We start from the raw sequence: 23,181 nt of genomic DNA, 5'->3' as shown, positions 1-23,181 counted from the left end.
TGGGAATGATAATAATTGCACCTACATCCTAGGGTTGTTGTGAGGATCAGATGAAAAAGCACATGTAAAGCACATAGGGCAGTACCTGACACATAGTAGGTGCAAACTTTAGCTATTAGCTATTATTAATATTCTGTACCTGAATTCTTCAGTCTCTAATTTCATTAGTGTGGGTACTTCCTTCGCTTATGGAGATCATGAAGTCACTTGAACTTAGTAGGTGCTCTTCAAGAGCTGCTGTAGTTGAAAAAAATCATTGCTTAGAATCTCACTTAGGGATTAACCTCTTGGTACTTTGCTGGGGCAGCTTAGAGCGCTGGGCCTGGAGTCAGGAAGACTCGAGTTCAAATCTGGCTTCAGACCCTTATGAGCTGTGTGACCCTGGGAAAGTCATTTCACCCTGTTTGCCTCAGTTTCCTCATCTGTAAAATGAGCTGGAGAAGGAAATGGCAAACCACTCCAATATCTTTGCCAAGAAAACCCCAGATGGGGCCATGAAGAGCTGGAAATGACTGAAACAATTGAACAACACAACACTTTGCTGGGCAATAGCATATAGTGCTTCACTTGGTCCATATGAAAAGCATTTCTGGCTTGGGAGGATGTGCCAGAGTTTGAGATGTACTGTTATCTGCTCCCTGGTCAATTCCTCATCAATGGGAGGCATCAGAATAGAATCCAAAGACAAAAACATGGCGGCCTCTGTTCTTAAGGGGGCTGCATTGTACTGGAAATACAAGTTGTGTACAAAATAAACACAATGTCATAAAAGGGGGCACTTGAGCTGAGGCCCAAGAGGATCCATGGGGAATATGTGTATCTATATCCATATTTACCTACATATGTGTATATGTATATAGATAGCTGTACACACACACGCATCATATTTATCCTACAGCTCTAGTCTCTGTTCCTGGCTCTAGTTCACAAACTATTAGACATTCTGAATTGCATGTGTTGATGGTATCGCAAGCTCAACATGTCTATGTTATCTTTCCCTTCTGTAGTTGCTATTTTTGGCCATGGCACCCACTATCTTCCCAGTTACTCAGTTTTGCCACTTAATTGTCATTCTCAACTTCTTCTCACTCATCTCCCATGTTCAATTATTGCTAACTCTTTTCATTTCTACCAATGGAACATCTCTCCATGCCCCCACACAATTCAGGCTCTCATCATTTCTCACTTGAACTATCGCTGTAGCTTCATGGCGGTTCTCCCTTTCTCATCTTTCCCCACTCCAATTCATCCTTCAACCTGCAACCAAAATACTTTTCATAATGTGCATATGTGAACATGAAAGCCCCCTCCTCAGTGAACTTTTGTGACTCCCTATTACTTCTAGGATCCAATATCCACTCCTCTCTTTGGTATTTAAAGTTCTTCATGATCTGACCCCAGCTTAGCATTCCAGGCTTATCAAATGTTATTCCTTGCCACACATTCTATGGTACAGCTCAACTGGCCTCCTTGCTATTTCTCCAAATGAAACTGACTCCTTTGATGTCTTTGGAGGACTGTTTTTGTCTTTGTTTTGTCTTTTTATCCTTGGCAAATAGCATACTACCCAGCATACAATAGGCAAAATACTTGCTGATTGATGACATTATGTTGACTGCGTTAAGCTCCGAAACATACAGAGCCTCTTAAATAACAACCACAAGCCCTTAATTTCCACAATAAACAAACAAACAAAACCAAGTGGATGAGAATATTTATTATCCAAACTATTGTACGCATTTGGGTGGACGATTCCTAGAATTGCTGTATCAGTAGATACATCTTGGACAGACATTACAGATGGACAATGAGCTGGGCTCAGACTTGAACAGGAATGAAAGAACAGCCCGGCTTGCTTTTACAAAACTGTACTTTTAATTTTAATTTCCTCAAGCTACTACCTAAAATGAAGGCATATCTTTTAAATTACAATATTCTTTTGGGGCTGCAAACATGGAATACCACAGTCTCTGAAGATTTAAAGTTGAGTGTCACCCAAGGGCAATGGAGAGTCACATAGTAGGAAGAGGGGAACCACACGTTACCAGTAGGAGCTATCTTTTTTTTAAAATGTCTATCCTCAGTGCTTAGCACAGTGCCTGGCACACAGTTGGCACTTACTAAATGTTTATTGACTGATTGAGTACCTACATTGACAAGTTCACAGCAGTGATCTTCTACATAAACTCAACATTTCTCTCCTTGCAAAACTTCCCTCTAAACTCCCTCCAGTTTCTTGTAATGGCTATGCTTTCTTTGTTTTCTTGTGCTTAATATTGTTTTTAATAAAATACCATTTTCATAAGTTATAACATTACTTTGTATTATAAACACTTCCACTAAGGCAATGATAACATGTAAATAAGTAGATGATTATTTTGAGGAAAGGTCTTGTCACTAGATGTCCCTGAGAAGACTTAACCTGGTCCAATTCTATATCTTCTGGAATGTTTAATGGCCATGCTTTCTTTAAGGAGCCTTTTTTTCTAGAAGACCATAAAATGTGTCTGTCTTCTGTAATCTTGGGATTCCATGGAAAAATTTGAAAATCATCACTCGGGAAAATATTGTTCTCCTTCCCCTCCCCCATACTCACCTGCAGTAGAATTTTCCTCTAAATGTTTCCATTAATCTGATCTGCTTCCTGTAGGGGAATCTGGTCCAATGTTATTGAGCATATCATCCTGTAGCTGATCTTTAGCCATTCAATACTATGGCTTCCTTTAAGAAAGTGAAGCAACTGGAGAAACATGATACATACCATTTTCCCTCTCGTTGTACCAAAAAGATACCAACCAAAGAAGCCGTGTTTGCTTGCTTCCCCCCACAGTGCTCAGAAAGCAAAGGAAAAGGTGAATGTGAAATTAAGCCAGTTTCAGAAAGGACCCAATTTCTAATCCAATAAATACACCATTCTAATCATTCCCTCTGGGAGTTTGTAATGCTGCTGGAGAGAAAGTACTATAAAAACACAAATTCTAATAGCTGACATTCTTCATTGCTGAAATATAGTCCAAGGGATTAGCCCAAATCCCTAATTAATAATATAATATCAATCTGATAAACAGTGCTATTCCTAAAAATGAAGTAGCCACATGAGTATAGTTAATAGTGGGCTTTGGGGAATGGAAGGGAAGGATATGTGCAGGAAGAAAACGAAATCATTTGAGTATGTGAGGGAGAGAAAATAGGCTCAGATGAAACAGCTATATATAGGATACATCGTGTGGGTGCCATTACAGGAAAGGTGGGGAGCCAGATTATCCTCTGTGTATGGGGCATTTGAGAATACTCCATGAGTGAGAAAGATAGGAAGGAAATGGCCCCTGCTTCTCTGCAGGACACATAGCTATGCAACCATGCCATAAACCCATCCAAAAAGGCTTAGGACCTGGCAGGGCTCTTTGCTGACACAGAAGTCACCACAGAAGGGCCCTGGTAGTGGGGTTTAAAGGCTATGATTTGGCAGTTCTGGCCCTGGGAAAGCAGCCCTATGGCCCATTAATGTACTCTAAAGTGAACTTCACCCTTTATGGGACTGGTCCCCATACCAGAAATTACTTTGCATTTCTTTTACAAATATATTTACTTATCTACATGCTGTTGCCTTTCCCCAATAGAATATATAAAATCCCTTGTTAACTGTGAAATGTATAACAATGTTCTTAACCCTGTTTATGGTACAGACTCTTTTAGAAGTCTGGTGAAATCTTCTGATCCTTTTTCAGAATGACCTTTTAAAATTTTTAAATTACTTTTAAAATTCATAACTAAAAGAAATGCTAAATTTCTAGTGATAAGGATATAATTTTTTCCTATCCAAGTTCACAGACCCTACCCCCCGCCCCGAAATCTCTCCATGGACTGCTTGGGAGTCTGTGAACCATAGATTAAGAATTAATAAAGGTGTATTTTGTGAGCATAAGAACTATGCCTTATTTCATCTTCCTCCCAATGCCTAGCACAGTGCTTTCTATGTAGTGAAATAATTATTATAGTCATCATTCAGCAGGTAGCTTAGGAAATCATTCTGTACTGGTTTACTTTGATCTGAATCTCTCACTTTCCAGCTCCCCAAATTCATTTTTTTCCCATAGTCTTGGTCACTTTCCCCAGCACTGAGCAAACTACTTTTTTCCTAAGTCCCAATCTACTCAAACTAAAACTGTTTCCCCTCTTTCTCTCTCTTCCCACCTCCTTTCCCCTTTCTTTGAGCTCTGTAGTCCTGTTTGCCCTCAATTCCATGCCAGGCATGTTTCCTATTGACTTCTAGGTGTCAAGAACCATCCGATGTTAACTGCATATAGCAAGAGTAGGGAAAGGAGAGAGTGAGTCAGAAGGGGTAGAACCAAGGGATATCTTCCCTCTGATTCAAAACTTCATCATGATGACTGGCATTTATATAGTGCTATAAGATTTATAAAATGGACCCCAGGATATTACCTTCTCCCTTGCTTCTCATGATGGTGCTCTCTCCTGTTTCTCTTCCTGCCACCCAACTCATCCTTCTTCATATCCCCTGCTGGGTGACAATTCGCCCCCTGCCTTTATATGTATATGTATTGTCTCCTCTGGTAGGGACTCTTTCTTTGTCTGTGGATCCCTAATTGCTACCCCAGTGCTTAAAAGCAGGAGTTTTTTAAAAAAATGTTTACTACAGTGGTTTTCAAAAGGTGGTCTAGCAACACTGGGTATCCCCAAGAACCTTTCAGTGGTCTATGATATCAAAACTATTTTCATAATAAAATACTAAGACTTAATTTCTAACATGATAAACATTGATAGAACCCACATTGACAAGAACTGTTTGGGAGGTCCTCATTAATTTTTAAAACTTGTAAAGAGGTCTTGTTACCAAAAGGTTTGAGAACTGCCACTTTACTTAATTGACTTCAAAGACTTCATGCACAATGCCTCATTCAGTCCTCATACCAAGCCTGGAAGGTTCATTCTCCCATGGAGTTAGTAGAAGTTGAAGTGATTTACTCCTAGTCATACAAGGCAATCATCAGGAGCCAGGAATGAAACCTTCTTCTTTCCTGACTCAGACTCTAGAGTTTCTGTTGCTCTGCCATGATGCTCCCAACTCAGTATATTTGAAAGCAGAATGAAATTAACTATAATGATAAATTTGAGGGGAAGGGGTGTGAGTTGGAATCCCAGCTCTGCCTCTTGCTGTCTCGGTGACTTTGGGCAGGTGACTCAACCTCTCTGAGTCTCAGTTATTTATGTAAGACTTCTCCAAGCCTCTTTGATGGCACGCTCCCATCAGTACAATTGGAGAGGGGGAGATTATTGCCCTCCAACATGTGTTTGTTTTATTGCCTCTTGCATATAGTAACAGTAGAGTTGGTGATCTCATAAATAGGAAAAGGTAGATGTAGCTTTTTATCTCTTTTGAGGAGGGAGCTCCTTTTGGCTGCTGCTGGCTTCTACATAATTCTACCAATTGACAGGCATATGTCTGGCTAGAATGGAGGGAGACTTCTGAAAGTGAGGGTGGGGGGCCTTGCTCATCCCCCTTTGCACGCAGGAGTAAGATTTGTTGTAACTCCTCTGTTCACAGCAGGGAAAATAGAGTCCAATTTCATTCTATTGAAACTTCCCATTTTGATGTTCTCACTGAAATCCTAGCATTGCAGATTTAGGTCAGAGGCAGTGGATGCAAAAATGTCATTTCTCCTTATCTTCAAAGACCTTGCCCCTGTTTACAAAAATCTAAGCTGCTTTAGATTTTCTTAATCAAAATAGAGGAAGACTTCATGCATGCAACATTCATTTAACAATGGGAGAAAAAATGTGCCCACAGCCATTTCCTGTATTATAGTTTACTCCTTTCTGATGTGCTGTCCCTTTTCTGCTCCCCACCCGCACTGAATTCATTAGTTGTTGGAGCATTTTGTCAGCATAGTCACCAAGCCACAAAAGCACAGGTTCTACCCTTCAGGAAGACCTGGAAGCCCTAAAGCCAGCTGGATTGGAGCCAAAATGCATTAGACATTGGTTTGGGACCAAGATATCTAAATTTCTGTGCTGGTCATTAGGAATGATGAATGTGAGTCAGTAATTATGTGCTCCAGCAAGTGGCCCTCCTGGAGAGCAGTTCTATTCTTAAAAATCCACTGCCAGAATTAAATAAATTATAAATAGAGAGGCATCCTATAGCTGCTGACAGAGGTAAATAAGCCAGGCCCATTCCATTTAGCTTGACTCAGTAAGCATTTATTAAACCCCTTTTCTTGGGAAGACATCAGAAGCTCTGGGAATACAATGACAAAAAACCTCACAGTTCTTGCCCTCATTGAGTTTACAATCTGTGTGTGTATGTTTATGGGAGGGAGAACAGAAAAAGAGGGGAGCAAAACATATACATAAATATGTAGAGTATGTTAAAGCCAAGGTAGAGAACCAGATAAGGACTCAGAGAAAATGAGAGAGAGAGAGAGAGAGAGAGAGAGAGAGAGAGAGAGAGAGAGAGAGAGAGAGAGAGAGAGAGAGAGACAGAGAGACAGAGAGAGACAGAGAGAGAGAGAGAGAGAGAGAGACAGATAGAGAGACAGAGAGAGACAGAGACAGAGACAGAGACAGAGAGAGAGAGAGAGAGAGAGAGAGAGACTGACTGATCACTTTACAGCTACAGGGATCAGGGAGGTCTTCTTGGAGGAGGTGATACCTAGGTGTGGGGACATGCAGGGAGCAGGATCCATCCATGCAGGGAAGGTGTACACATGTACATAGAAGCACCAGGGAGCCATTAACAGTCCAGTTTGCCTGGAATATGGAGTATGTGAAGGGGAGGCATGTGAACTAAGTCTTGGGCCAACTAGTGGAAAATCTTCAATGCCAGCCCTTGGAATTTGTGTTTTATCTTGAAGGAAATAAAGACAATAAAGATGGTTAAGGGGGCAGCTAGCTGGCACAGTGAGTAGAGTACCAGACCTGAGTCAGGAAGACCTGAATTCAAATTTGCCTACAGACAATTACTAGCTGTATGTGACCCTGAGAAAGTCACTTAACCTTATTTGCCTCAGTTTCTTCCTCTGATAAATGAGCTAGAGAAGGATATGGCAAACTACTCCAGTATCTTTGCCAAGAAAACTCCAAATGAGATAACTAGGAGTTGGACAGGATTGAACAACAACAACAAAGGTGGTTAAACAATAAGAAACTAGAATCTTTGTAAATGGCTCTTATTTGAATGTGATTGGTCACTTACTTTGATTCTATTGAGAAATTAGAGGCTTCATTTTGACAGTACTGTGATAGATAATCCCTTTACCTATGTAAAGACTGCACTTTGTTTTTTTCCCCTCTTTTTTTTCCTTAATAGTATTTTTATGTTTTTGCAATTACATGTAAAGATAGTTTTCAACATTCATTTTTTGTAAAATTTTGAATTTCAAATTTTTCTCCCTCCCTTTCCTCCCCCTTCTTCCTCCCCAAAATAGCAGGCAATATGATATAGGCTATACATGTTACAGCCATGTTAAACATATTTCCATATTAGCCATGTTGTGAAAGAAGAATGAGAACAAAAGGGAAAAACCACAAGAAAGAAAAAACAAAAAAAGTGAAAATACTATGCTTCAATCTGCATTCAGACTCGACAGTTCTTTCTTTGGATATGGTTAGCATTTTCCATCAAGAATCTTTTGGAATTGTCTTGGATGGTTATATTGCTGAAAAGAGCTAAGGCTATCATAGTTGATCACCTTATAATGTTTCTGTTACTATGTATAATATTCTCCTGGTTCTGCTCCCCTCACTCGGCATCAGTTCATATAAGTCTCTCCATTACATTCATATACCGCAACTTGTTCAGCCATTCTCCAATTGATAGATATCCCCTCAAATTCCAATTCTTGGCCACCACAAAAAGAGCTGCTATAAATATTTTTTACATGTGAATCCTTGGGCAGCTAGGTAGCACAGTGAGTAGAGCACCAACCCTGGGGTCAGGAGGACCTGAGTTCAAATCCGGCCTCAGACACTTGACACTTACTAGCTGTGTGACCTTGGGCAAGTCACTTCCCCCACCAAAAATTAAAAAGAACTATATTAAAAAAAGAAAACATGTGAATCCTTTTCCCTTTTTTATGATCTCTTTGGGATACAGGACCTAGTAGTGGTATTGTTGGATCAAAGGGCATATGCACAGTTTGGTTGCCCTTTGGGCATAGTTCAAAATTGTTCTCCAGAATAGTTGGATCAGTTCACTACCCCCCCAACAATGCATTAGTGTTCCAATTTTTCCATGTCTTCTCCAACATTTATCATTTTCCTTTTCTGTTATATTAGCCAATCTGATAGGTGCAAGGTGGTATCTCACAGTTGTTTTAATTTGCATTTCTCTAATCAGTAGTGGTTTAGTCCATTTTTTTATATGATTATAGATAGCTTTAATTCTTTCATCTGAACACTACCTGTTCATACTCTTTGACCATTTATCAATTGGGGAATGACTTGTATTCTTAGAAATTTGACTCAGTTCTCTATATATTTTAGAAATGAAGCTTTTTATCAGAAACACTAGTTGTAAAAATTGCTTCCCAGTTTTCTGCTTTTCTTCTAATCTTGGTTGCATTGGTTTTGTCTGTGCAAAAACCTTTTAATTTAATGTAATCAAAATTATTCATTTTGCATTTCATAATGTTCTTTATATCTTGTTTGGTCATAAATTCTTCCCTTCTCCATATTGCTGACAGGTAAACTATTCCTTGCTCTCCTAATTTGCTTATGGTATCATCCCTCATGTCTAAAGCATGTACCTATTTTGACCTTATCTTGGTATAGGGTGTGAGATGTTGGTCTATGCCTAGTTTCTGCCATATTTTTTTCCAGTTTTCCTGGTAGTTTTTTTATCAAATCTAGAGTCTTTGGGTTTATCAAACAGTAGATTATTATAGTCGTTGACTGCTCTGTCTTGTGTCCCTACCCTATTCCACTGATCCAGCACTCCATTTCTTAGCTAGTAACAAAGAGTTTTTGATGATTGATGCTTTATAATATAGTTTTAGATCTGGTTTGGCTACGTCACCTTCCTTGGCATTTTTTTTCATTAATTCCCTTGATATAAGACTGCACTTTGATGTTCAGGTCATATATTCCGAGCAAAACATAGTGTATGTATATATATGGAAATGTGTATATATATATATATATATATATATGTATATATATATATATATACACACACACACACATATATATATATATATATATATACATATATATACATATATAGTCTCAGAGTCATTGAGAAACATCTTTTTTCAGTGCCCTCATTCTACTGGTGCTGTATCAAGTGCTCTGAGGAACAATTCACAATTTTTCCTTAGTGTAAAATGAAACAGATTAAAGAATAAAATGAACTTTTCTGTTTGCCTTCAGTTTCCCATATATCATGTGGTCCCTGACATGTTCTGTCAGCTGGATTTATTGGTAAAATCGCTGCCCTCTTTCCCTGTCTTTCCTAATCATCTCCTCCATTTGAGTGTAATGGAAACAATCAAGTGACTTGGAGTCAGGAAAGTCCTAGCTTCACATCCCAGCTCTAGTGCTTAATAGATGGATCATCATGGCCAAGTCGCTTGATTGCTCAGGACCCATCTCCTCATCTGGAATATGGCCGTAGAAATACGTGTTTCACTTCCCTACCTGGGTTGTTGTGAAGACTAAGTGTGTTTTTTGTAAACTCAAAGTGTTATATAAATTGTTGGTTAGTACTGTTATTGTTGTTGGTCTTTGTAAGTTAGACCCTGCTGAATTACGTTAGGGCTTGAGTTAATAAGGATCTCAGCTTCTACAAACCTGCCATCTTCTTTTCTTGGCCTTAGAGTGTTTTACCTGTTTGCATTCAGTGGTAAATATCCCTTCAAGTAGCACGCACAGGAAGAGATGATAACTTTAAAACAGAAGAAAGATATCATTTGACTAATGCTGTATGAATGTTTCTAAGAGCCTTACTCCTAGAAAGAGTTATTGGAGCAAAGCTGTATTATAACCTACATGCACTGAGAATGCTGCTATTATAGTAGACACAATAATACAAGGGCATTGTCAAGATCTTTATCACGTCCCATTCTAAAGAGACTAGGCACTGGAAATCCATGCGGGCATGTATACACATGTGTATTTCCAGTGCCTCATGTGTGTTCATATATACACACACAATTTCCAGTACATATATACACTCACACATATACATGTGTATGTGTGCATATGTGTGTATAGATGTACATACATGTATACATCTTACCTATGATGTTTTATATATAATCATACATACTAAGCTTTAATAACTTAGAAGTGCACTAAGACTTTTTTAACACCCTATATATGAAATCCTAAACCCTGCTGCTGCTTTCATTTGCTTGGAGCATCTATTTTAAAAGGCATTTGGTTCCATTGTCTATGCATGGACGGGGGGAGAGGGGGATCATTACTATATAGCTACGTGGATCCACTTAAAGCATAAGGAAGCAGATAGATCCCTGGCTCATAGGGAAGTGCCCGTAGTCTACAGAATCTTTTTCAGTAAGTATGCTTGGCCACTGCTGGATTGTAGACGATTCTGGAACCAGTGGAGGTATAATGTACCTCACTATTATAACATCCAGCCTACAAAAGTGCCTGTCTATGAAAACCACTTGTTAAAACTTACTACCTCTGAAGTAATGACTTTTCTCTGAAGACCTCGTTTTGGTTTTTTTTTTCCTCCTCTTGGTTAATATAAATATTTTCATTTTTAGGGACTTTCTGCCGTGTCTGATTCATTCTTACCTCTGTTCTTCAGTGGTGTTGTTGTTGCAAAGCATATATTTGAAAACAAAGTGACTGGTTTGTAATTAAGCAGAGCTTAATCAGGCCTTGAGACTTACTGAAAGCCCGTGTTTTTCATATCAATGCATCCTATGAGAACATTCCTTTTCCCGAAGAAGTGCCCCCTTCCCTTTTGAGCAGCTCTCCCAGTCCCAGGCAGAAGGACAGGGTGACATTGGTATTTGGTCACAGTATCATTGCTGAGTTCTTGCAGGGCTGGGGCCGGGGCCTCAGACACTTCCTGACTGATGAAGTGCTGATGGATGGAAGCTTGTCTGGATGCTGGGCAAATGTTTAGTAAGTAGGCTGAGCCTGGATTTATGGTTCTAAATATGCCAGTATGTCAAGGTTAAGACTTACCTTATGTCAACTGAGAAGATGTACTTAAATGCACATTATTTTCTTAAATGATGAGCTGACTTTTCCCATAGTCATAGCTTCCCTTCCCCCCACTTCCTCTTTCAGCCCCACCACCAATATCTTGATGCTATACGTGCATTAGTTGTAGGAGACAGGCACCATTGTAGCTCTTAAGATATGGAACCAACGTCAACAGCCCTTTAATTCATCCTTATTTATACTCCTGCCCCAGGGGAATAAATGTTGTCATTGCAACTGGAGACACAGTGGCTGAGTCTAAACTTGAAAACTGAATGGGACAATAGGGCAGTTTTTAAAAAAGCTTTTCACCACTTTTGTTTTTAATTACCTGAATATTCCAACTGAATATATTCTCTTGGCTTAAATGAGCTAAGAGTAGCTAGTTGTTGCAGTGGAGAGAGGATTGGCCTGGAGTCAGGAAGACTCATCTTCCTGAGTTCAAATCGGGCCTCAGATGCTTACTAGCTGTGTGACCTTGGGGCAAGTAACTTAACCCTGTTTAACTCAGTTTCCTCATCTGTAAAAATGAGCTGGAAAAGGAAATGGCAAACCACTCAGTATCTTTGCCAAGAAAACCCCAAACAGGGTCATGAAGAGCCGGACGCAACTGAAAAATGACTGAATACACACACACACACACACACACACACACACACACACACACAAATGTGCTAAAAATCTTCATTGCTTAATTCACCATATCTTTTTAAGGATGTGATTATTTCATCACTAAAGATGAGTCTAGCACTCTATTAGTGAGCAAATTCTGGAATTATCCTCTTTCTACCTAAAGCAAAATCTATTGATTATAGAATAGTTACGATTATTACAAGAAATAAGGCACATATTTTATACCTTAATAACAATAGTAGTAATAGCTGGAATTAATGGAGGGCTTTAAGGTTTGCAAAGCACTTGATATATTTTTTTCATTTGAACTTCACAACCCAGGGAAGTAGGTGTGATAATTATCCTCATCTTTGAGACGGGGAAACCAAGCCTGAGAGTGGTTAGTCAATTTGCCCAGGGTCACACAGCTAGTAAGTGTCTAGGGTACGATTCAAACATAGGTCTTGCTAACTTAACCTTAGCAAGTGAAGTATAACATATACTATATGACGATATAGTATGTATATAATAATGACAGACTATATATATATTACATATGTACATATATGTATGTGTATATATAAAAGATTGATTTTTCTGGACATTAATTGATTTTTAAGCAATCACTGTCCAAAGCTGGACTCTTGGGGTCCCAGGTGCCCAAACAAAATCCTCAGGTTCCTCACAGCTGTGTTGATCAGGACCCTTGTTCTGGTGGCAGGTCTTCTTATATAGAGAATTGTGAGCAAGATATTGTGCAACACTAAACCTGGCTTAGCTTCCAGAGCAAGGAACTTGATCTGAGATACTGTCCAAGAATCTATCAGGGACTGTGCCATCAGGACAGGCTTCAGCTCCTGGAAACCACTGACTGTGCAGATCCTGGGTCATGTTACTGGACTTAGAACCTCCTGACGGCGCAGTCTAAGTCATTAACTGGCACACCTCTACCCCCAGTCCATTTGCCCAGCAGACGTGGATTGGGTGTTCAGCCAGGATGGAGGAGGGCTTTATTTCCTTCCAGGAGCAGAGTGCAAAATGTCAGTGCCCTCTAGTGTTAGGAGCCTTCCTTTTACTGGTGGACAGATATGCTCTCCAGGTGATGACGTTTAATTTTGTAGCTAGTTACAAGCTGTAAGTTTCATAGCCTACAGAGCTTAGATCAGTGGTTATCAGTGTGTGTTTTATCCCTTTGAAAGCCAGGGTCCTGTTAGAATGCATTTGCTCTCCACACTTCTTTTGGCTTCTTTTCCCAACGAATCCTCTCTTTCCTTTTTCCTAGCTGTGACCTATGCTCAGGTCATGAGCCAGGGCAGATTACCCTTGTTATGCAAGATTTTTGTCTCTATATAAATCTATACATATGTCATATATAATACATATTTATATGTTTCTAGCAAAATATATTAACTTTGAGCTTCTCAACTTTTATTTTACAATATAAAACTCTAATTCGAGATATGTTACATTGTAACCTTAGAAAACTTTGACCTTTTTTACCTAAATTATTAACTTAGTATTCCAATGGATCCACGATATCATTAATATAAATAGTCTCCCCAAAGATACAGAGTATAACTCTTCTATACTTTCTAGGCCTATGCAACTCTTGCCCATGTCCTGTCTTAACTCTTCCACAGGGACCCCATGCAGCAAGCTTGTGAGTTCCCTCTTCATCTCTTATAACTGACTGGGTGCTATCTTAGCCTTTGCATTATAGTTGCAACATAGTTAGCTAACCTCCTTTTCTGGGGCACCCGCCTTTTTGGTTAATATCCTCCAGCCCGCCTTATGCTCATATTTCACCATTTGTTAAATGCAGTCTATTTTCACCTACCTTGCATCTCTCCATGCCTACTGGCTGACCCGTAATTTTTATTCTTTTGAGATTGTGATATCCCAAAATTCACAGCCACATATCATGACCAATAGAATATAGGCTTTTAAAATATGAGATTTTATTTTTCAGGAAGATGCTTGTGGGGTGGGGAGGTCATTTAAACCATACAATCCAATCAGCTGTCTTTTTCCAGTTAGGTTCTAGGACCAGATTATTATCCATATGCAGCATCTATCAATGATACATACTATGATAGACTAGCTCTATGTATTATCCATCCAACTATATAATATGCTTTACCTATAAAAAAGTCTTTTTGCATTTGTTTTTCCTCACATAGACTGAGCTCCTATGAGTGATTTTGGGTTGAATTTAGTAGGCTCTGTAAAATTCCAGGATTTGGTGTAGTCAGCATAATGTCACCTATAAACAAGAGTATTTAGAAGACCTCACCATTAATAGGGAATCCCTCTTCCATTGGGACTCTGAACTGGGTGTCCTCTATGATAGTGGTGAATTCTTTTGATGAGCATATATCTACCTCTTTCATGCTTCTCTTGATATTCAATATTATCAATCAACCCCTCTGCTGTGACGTCTATCAAGGAATCTTGTGTGACCTTAGCACATATATAGGAGTTGCCTTGTGAAAGAATTGTTGTAAAGGCTAGCTTTTGCTTCAGCAAAGTAAATGTTGTTTTTGTCATAAACAACCAGTAATCACAGTGGGCTCTTGTATTCTCTGCACTTTCTAGTTAAATCCCCTTTTTCACTGAGGGAAGTCAGAGAAATATGAATATGTGGATTATAACATATCCTAAACTGACTATCTAGCAGACTCCTGATGGTGTTACTATCAGTGGGGAGGAAAGGACTGAGCCTGTTACCCACTGATCACCAGGTACTTTGCTGATATCAGTTGTTCCTGATAAGGGTTTAAAAAAACCTCCCTAGAACTTTGATCTATCGTCATTGTTGTTTAGTTCACAAAAAAGAGATACTTGTTATCTGCCTTTCTAGTTAATCGTATATGAGAAAGACTGATAATAGAGATGAAATAGGGAGCATGTGCAGGGTAATAAAGGAAAAATCAGACTGGAAAGAAAGCAGATTTTATCTTCATCCCTTCCTAAGCCAGTATGAACAACGTCTCAGTCAATATTCTGGTGGTGTTCATCAGACAGTGACAGAAAAATGACAAAAATTCATTTTCTTAAATTCCAAATCTGGACAGCGAGGGCTACAGACTCCTTTATATGTTGTTTTAATGTGTATGTGATAGAGTTTCTTTCTTTTTTCCATAGGACCTCAGCATGGATGTGGAGGTTATCTGACAAATGCAAGTTCCACCTTTGGTTCTCCCGATTCTAATGCTGATGGCAGATACGACAAGAACTTAAACTGTGTATGGATCATAACAGCCCCTGTCAACAAAGTCATCAATCTGACCTTTGTGGCATTTTCCCTAGAAGCAAGGTCTTATCGAGGATGCTTTTATGATTATGTAAAGGTACGGAAATCAGGTTTGGAACCAGATGCTACTAATGCCAGCCTCCAATTGCAGGATGCCTCACTTTACTGCCGCTCTGAAAGATTATAAGTAAATTGAATTCTTATAAAATAATTTATTTTGCAGTTGACTTAGACAATAATTTCAGAGATACGTTATCTCTATTTCTGGTTGACCTTTAATTAGCTTTGCTTAAAAGCAGGAAGTTGGAGGTTTAGCCTAGAGTTCTGGTGAGAGATTGAAAGCTGTAGGCAAACCAAGTCGAAGCCATGAGAATAGATAACCTCTCTGTCAGAGAAAATGTAGACAGAGAAGAGCAGTAGACTAAGGAGCAGTTTGGGGAAATGGGGAACCAGTAAAGAAAACAGAGAAGGTTACTAATGACAATATGATACACACCCAAGCCCTCGGCTTACACAAGTCAGGCTCTATCTTGGAGCAGATGTCTCCTCCTCATTCATAACTTGTGTATTTGGCTTGCTTTGGCCCCACACATAGTTTCCTCTGGGAATCATAGAGTATAACTCATCTCTGGATTTCCACAAATGTGGTAAAATAGTCCCTGGCTCCTATGCAAGTCCTCAGGATAACAATGCATATTTGGCACAGGACAGCCTTTATTTCATTCCACATAAAGAATGTAGGAGGAGTCATCCCAGCCCATAAACAATCCATATCATTTCCTTCCCTCTTAGGTAAATCTCACTTTCCTCTCAGGGACCTGTATAGTCATCTAGACTCATAGCCTCATAGTGCATACCCCTTGTCCTATGGTTTGGTCTTCATTCAAAAGAAAAAAAAAAACAAAAAACAAACTTGAGGACACTCAAGCAGCCAACAATCTGGTGAGGGTCTTCTTTACTCCATGGGCACATACATGTTTCCAGTCTTCTGGCATTATCTCAGGGGCTTAGATTAGATGAAGCAGTATATCCAGTGAAAAGAGCAAAGCTTCTGAAATCAAAGTAACTGTGTATAAATCAGACCACTGGTGCTCAGTACCTATTTCCTAACAAATCACTGAACCCTCCAGGCCTCAGTTTCCTCATCCATAAAATGAGAGGATTGGACTGTATAGCCTCTGAGGTACCATCTAGCTATAAATCTGTGAATGTAGTCACTTGGGGTTCCTTTCTCCGGTGAGTTACAGCTTCACACACTTTCCTTTGGGTTTCTGAAGAGAAGATCCCTTTCCCATCAGATCTGTACTATTCAAATAACTCATATTAGCAGCAAAGAGTAAAGTCTAAGTTATAGCTAAGACGTAGGCTCAGAGGCTCATAGGTTTAGAGCTGGACAAGACCCCAAGATTTCTGATCCAATGCCCTTGTTTTATAGATCAAGGTCACAGTGTGGAAGAACTTAGACTCAAACCCAGGTCCTCTAAGTCTAAATGCTGTGCCCTGCCCACTGCCCAACACTGTGGCTCCTCAACTTTGGGGTTACCAGACCCAATATTTGGGCCAGAACGCGTGATACTTCTTTAGAAAGCTGAGGAACTCTGCTCACTCAGCAACACTGTGCCGTTCTCTACAGCTGTCATCTCTTAGGCTGAGAGGTTATATCACTGCTTCTCTCTGGCTGGGTCTAGGAAATTAGAGTTTACAAGAGACTAGGTCACATGACTCTATACTTTCCTGGGGCTATATGATTGAGAGAGGTCTTAGCACTAGCTCTCCTTGCTCTGATGGCTGACAGCAAAAGTAACTGAAATATACCTCTGCCCCAAAGCTGTCCTTAGCAGTAGTCAGGCTGGGCAAGGTGGGGAGTGGCATTGTGACAAGGCTGACCACTCTGCCTCCTCCCACTTAAGACCAAGGCCCACTGTTAAGCCTCTTATTTCTGGTCTTCACTTAGCTCTCTCTTCCATCTCCCTCTCTCTTTACCCCTTTCTTTCTTTCTTTCTCTCTCTCTCCCTCCCTCCATTCTTCTTCTTCTTCTTCTTCTTCTTCTTCTTCTTCTTTTCTCTCTCTCTCTCTCTCTCTCTCTCTCTCTCTCTCTCTCTCTCTCTCCCCTTTCTGAAAAGGATCAGCTTTGCAACCTACCCCTTTTTTCATAGGCACAGGAAGACTGTATAGCTCCAAACCACAGCAGCCCAAACCAAACTGTTCTCTCCTACTTACTGAACCTTAATTACTCCTGTTGAATCAAGTATATATGAGTCTTCTTGTACTTAGAATCAGAAGTTGACCACAGTCGGGTGCCAATGGAAAATACGAAGTGCCAAATGAAGGGTCACCTCCTTAGAAAAATGATCAAATTGGGGCAGCTAGGTGGTGCAGTGGATAGATTACTGGCCCTGGAGTAAGGAGGACCTGAGTTCAAAGCGGGCCTTAGACATTAGCTGTGTGATCCTGGGCAAGTCACTCAACCCCAATTGCCAAAGAAAGAAAGAAAGAAAGAAAGAGAGAGAGAGAGAAGGAAACTCATCAAATCGATCAGGTTTCCCTTATCAATGCTCCATATTAATACAGGTTTACAAAGGAGCTTTCTTTCCCATTACCACCATACACTGAAAAGATCCCTGAAGTTGGAGTCAGAGGATTTGTATTTCAGTTCTGGCTCTGTTACTTATACTTTTGTAAACTTGGGCACATCATCTACCTTTGTTGAGCCCCCGTTGCTTACCTAGAAAATGAGAGGTTTGAACTAGGTAACCTACAAGATTTCTAATCAGCTCTAAATCTATGGTCCTAGGCCATGGAAATATTATTAACACCCATTTTATAGATGAGGAAACTGAGGCTCAGAGAGGTTAGATGATTTAGCCATAGTCATCCAGATAATATCCAAATGGTGACTCAGAAGACAGGAGACACCAGAATAATATTGCATTGGGTTGGGTAGTCATCAATATGTGTCATATATTAAACAGGAGTCAAGGAAGGTAAGGATGAAGAAGTCATTGTATTTAGCACAGAGAAAGTCATCAGTGACCTTCAGGAAAGTATTTTCAGTAGAGGGCTAAGAGCCGAAGCCAGATTAGAGAAGGCTAAGAAGAGACTGCAGATGTCAAGCTACTTAGATTCAAATATACATATTCTGACAGTGAGACTGAAAAGGCTGAGTTGTAGGGCTGACCACTATAGAAGTTATTTTAGATTAGGTTACTAAAAGATACTGTGGAATCTCCTTCTTTTACAGTCTTTAACATAAGACACAATCGGTACTAATTTCATTAAAGTTGTTAATATTATAGTTCTGCTTGTAGACAGAGGCATTGAGTAGTTACATTCTCAAGCTCCGTGATGCGGCAATATCATTAAAACCATCAGTGAGAGGCCCTAAAAGAATTGCCTGAAGTACTTATTAACAGAAAATCTGCCACTTCAAATCTAAGAAATTACTTTTGATTCCAAGTGTTTCTGTGTTCTTAATAAGCACTATAAAGATGCCTTGCCTTGCTTTACATCGCAGTGCCAATGGCAAGGATGGGAATAGTTTCCCCTTCTCCAAATGTTCAGTGTCTTTCCACTCCTTATTTCTTTCAATGATACCACTACTTCCCCGGTCACCCGAACACAGAATTTTGCGGTTGTCCTTGACTCATCCCTCATTCTTATCCCATATTTCACACACTAAGTCCTTTTAGTCATTCTTTTGGATTGCTTTTCATCACCACCACTTCTTTGCCATTTCTGATTACTACTCTTGTATGAAGCCTTCCTCCCTTGAGCTGCATTTTTGTTATAGTTACCTAACTGGTCCCCTGTTGCTTGTCTCTTCCTTTTATAATTAATTACTCAACCACCATTGGATTAATCTTTATAAAATTACCACTTTAATCATGTCATCCCACTGCCTAATTTTTTTGATTGATTTTCCCACTTCTGAAAGCAAAAAGCCCAAATTGTTTCATCTGACTTTGAAGGCTCTATGAAAATTGACCCTACCCTGCCTGTCCAATGCTTTCAATAATAACTAATAATGTTTAAATGCTTTCTGTGTGCAGAGTACTGTGCTACCTTGTAGGGGAAATACCAAGTTTAGATACTACATAGTTCCTCTCTTCATAGTACTTACTGTTCAGTAGGGGGTTAAGATACCAACATGGAGAGCTGTAATACAAAATATTAAATGCATAGTTTAAAGAATTACAAAACCAAGTACTATAATAGATCTGAGAGTGAAGGTGACTAGTGCCCAAGGAGACCAAGGACAAATCTTAGAGGAGGTGACATTTCAGTTGAGTTTTCAAGGATGGGTAGGATTTTAACAAAAAGAGAGGAAGTATATTGCAGGCATGAGCAGAGGCATAGATAGAGTATATAGATGCAGAGTAAGTATATCAGGACCAGAACAATCCAGTTTTTCTGAAAAATAGTGTGTGTGGAAGGGAGTGATAGAAGATGTGCATGGAAAGGAAAGATGGTGTTATATTGTGTTGGGCTTTGATTCTGGGGGAAAGGAGTTGGAACTTTAATCAGTAGACAATAGATGTCCATGGGAGAGAGTTAAGCAAAGGAATAACTTGATCTTTTCATAAGAAAGACAAAATTCTGGAAAAGATGTGAAAGATGAATTAGCCTGGGAGAGAATGAAGGCTAACTGAGCAGGCAGAATTAGTCCAGGCAACAAAAGGCTCAGTAGGGTGGTCAGAGTGGAACTAGAGAGGAAGATATGAGTGTAAGAGGTATTGTGAAGATGAAATCAACTGAACTTGGTTTTCCAATGGAAAACTAGTTTTTTAAAGTAGCAATGGGATATGAAGCCAAATGATAAGGAATAAATTTGGCTCATTGGCCTTTCTGGTACTAGAAAGATAGGTATAGCAGAGAAACACATACTTGGAAGAACAACATGGACCTATCCCTTCACTGGCATTGGGATTTATGTCACATAAAAAACTAGGCAGGAAGGAAGGTAGGACCCACCATTAGGAGGCATCCATTGATACCCTCTACAAAGGGGAGGAGTCATTTCTTAATGGTTAAGTTGCTCAAGTATAAGTGCATTCTTCATTTATTTTTTTGCATTGATAAGTGAAACCTGTCCTACAATCTAAGGCTTACAAGCCAGAAGGCTTGGAAGGGAACTGAAGGTTCCTCCAAAATGAACAAGAGATTTTATTCAATATTCAATAAATATTTATTAAGTGACTACTATGTGCCAGCAAATAAAATACAAATAAGAAAAATCAAGACAGTCTCTGCCTTCAAGGGTTGTTAGAACAATCTAATGGAAGAAGACATCACATAAAAGGAAGCTGGAAAGCAGAGGAAGAGGCAACACCAGAGGGTACCCAGTGTGGGGACATCTTGTTTCTGGGAGTTTAAACTGAGTAGAGCTGTAGATAGAAAGCAGAGAGGGCATGGAAAATCTAGATCGTACCCTTCTATAAAAGAAAGCTTTGGGAAGAGTTAATGCTTGCTCTACCCTCAAGGGTCCAATTAGACGGGAAAGGAAGTCAGGTAGTTCGGAAAGTGTTAAGTTTCCAAGGCTGAGTTAGTAGCAGGGTGAGATTTCAAGTGATCAGCTTATCCTGAGAGGGGAATCTTGAAGAATGAGTTGGAAAGTTCAGATCTTGCCCTCTCTAAAGGAAAGCTTTGTGAAGAATTTAGTGTTCTTGTTCTGTGGAGTTCAAACCAATCAGAGGTGCATATGAAAGCTATAAGCCAGGTACAGATGTCCACAGGGTTTCCTTAGGTAGAAGTATGAGCCAGAGAGATCTTGTGAGACTACTCTTCTGAAGAAATATTGTACCCCAATCAATCAGGTACTTGCCCTGCTACTACTAAAGTTCTACTCCTTTGCCTAATGATGGCATAGACATGATGATGGGGTCTCAAAGGCTATTCCAATAGCATATATATTCTGCCAGACTTTACTAAGCTGGAAAATAGGACCACTAATAGGTTTTATTTCAGTTGTCTGAGAACCAGTTTAGGTAAGGAGTGATGTCACCTTAACGGTGATTTCTTTTGGTCACAGTAACTTATGAAATTATCTCTATTACTAAGGCATAGCAGTGTTGTGATCTGTGTCAGTACAGGGAGAACCCCTGACAAAATAATGGTCCTTTTGAAATCCTGTACCCATCAGAGTGCCTAGAACAGTAGTGAGAACATATGTAATAGGAACTCAAGAAATACCAAATAAATTGGATCTATGAAAGAGCTAAAATGTAAACTTGCAAAAGCTATAGACCATGCCTAATAGAGAAATGTAACTATGGGATAATAAAGTCACGTGAGCATTTGAATCTGGCTTTTAAATCTCAAATATAATAGAGTTGTTCCAGGAATCCCAAGCTCAAAATTATCTTTATAAAAGTTTTGTCTTTATAAAAAAGTTTTAAAATGAGGATGACAATGAGTAAACTAGGATTGTTAGTTGAGAACTCTGTAAACTTTAAAGCCTCATGTGACTGTGAATTGTTTTATTATTATCATTATTATTATTTTCAGGGCAGTAGTGAAAGTACTTTTTCAATAGTGCTCCTCATTGTAGAGAGTAATTTTCTAATATCACACTGTTTCCTGGAAGATAAATATTAGTATTATAAGTAACCCTTTAATGTTTGCAAAGCTCTTTGTGTACCTGTCTTATGTGGCATGCCAAAACAGAGCTAAAGTTATTCAACTGTAATCTCTATGTCCATATCCAAGTTGGTGCAGTCCAGCTCAGCTATTCATGTATAAGTACATCAGTATGCCTCTTGAGATAGCTGGCTTTTAGGGTTATTAAGATAACTGCTTCTATTGAATTATTTATTGCATCAAATAAATATCCTTCAAATAAAATAGCATTCCTTTTTACCCTTCACTTTCCCCTTCTGTATTACTGGCATAAAAAGTCTTGAAGGTCTTTCAGAAATGCCACAAAACTTAAAATTTTAGGAATTAAATTATTAATACTTGAGATTAAATTGAGCACACTTTGTAAATTTCAAAATTAAAGATTCAACAATTGTAAATTGTCCAACTAGTAGTAGTATTAATTGCCTCCTTATTACAGTGTGTCAATACTTCAGAGACCCTGTATTTCCTTTGTACCCTCATTTCCTTCACCCATGTAGAACACAACCCCTCTCTCTTAGATGATGATCTTCATGAATTGCTTGCCTGAAAAAATTCATCACCATTTTGCTGACATGATGATGTACCCATCCAAATACTGCTAGGTTATTTTCTCGATATTATGGGGGGCTGCTCTCAAGACTTTTTGGCTCGATAGGATCTGCCAGACTTTGGGCCCACTGGCACAGCCTTCAAGAGCCCAGCTTCATATCCATTATATTGAAGTAGGACTTTGGTGGAGGATTCTTACCATGTATTTATTATATTTGTACAGTAATGTATAATGACTTTGTTGTAAAGTTGAAATTCTGCCATTGAAATTTTAATTATGAGACCTTTGCCAGACCTTTTTTATTCTTAATTTCCATCCTCAGTGTTTCACTGAGAGGAGCAGCTGCCAAGACTGTGCCCACTTAAATTGATAGAGGATGCTTCCTTACTGGGAGCTCCCAATACCAGCCAAATCACAGATTAGTCCTCATTCCACCATTTCCATTGGCATATCACTTTGTAGAAACAAATCATTTCAGAGACTCACAGAAACCTTAGCTTTGGAAGAAACCTCAGCGTCCACTTAGTGAAATCTTGACCTGACCAAGAAGCCCCTTTCTAAAATCCTCAGCATTTTCTTGAAGACTCCAAATGAGGTAGGATCCACAAGCTCTTCACAAATCACAACCCCTCTGGAGAGCTCAGAATGATAGGAAGGATTTGTCTCACGTTGGGCTGAAATCTGCCTCCCTGTGACTTTCAGCCATTCTAACTCATTCTGCCTTCTGGGGCCAACCAAATAGAGGGAAATTCTCTGTGCACATTAGGAAGGAAGGAACTGCCATCTAGTGTTGACGCTGCTTATTTCCCTCTTGAGCTTGGTTTGGGGTTTGTTTCTTTTGCCATCTGTGCTTCATTCATTCAGCAAACATTTACTAAATGTCTATTTTATTTCACTCTTTAATGTCCTTTTATACCACTGGTCACATTAGTAGCTGTAGCTCTGCTCC

The 23,181-nt window shown here is 39.3% G+C and overlaps 1 protein-coding gene across 1 annotated transcript in view; it reads left to right on the top strand.

Annotated features, from left to right (window-relative positions):
* CUBN (cubilin) overlaps positions 1-23,181 on the top strand; it is a 299,579-nt gene that overhangs the window by 264,327 nt on the left and 12,071 nt on the right. Inside the window, exon 60 of the mRNA XM_036760230.1 lies at positions 14,956-15,161. Within this exon, the coding sequence (XP_036616125.1) occupies positions 14,956-15,161 (206 nt within the window). The remainder of the gene's footprint in view (positions 1-14,955; positions 15,162-23,181) is intronic.

Source organism: Trichosurus vulpecula, chromosome 5, assembly GCF_011100635.1.
Source record: "Trichosurus vulpecula isolate mTriVul1 chromosome 5, mTriVul1.pri, whole genome shotgun sequence".
Lineage (NCBI taxonomy): Eukaryota > Metazoa > Chordata > Mammalia > Diprotodontia > Phalangeridae > Trichosurus > Trichosurus vulpecula.
This window is presented reverse-complemented; position numbering and strand designations above follow the sequence as displayed.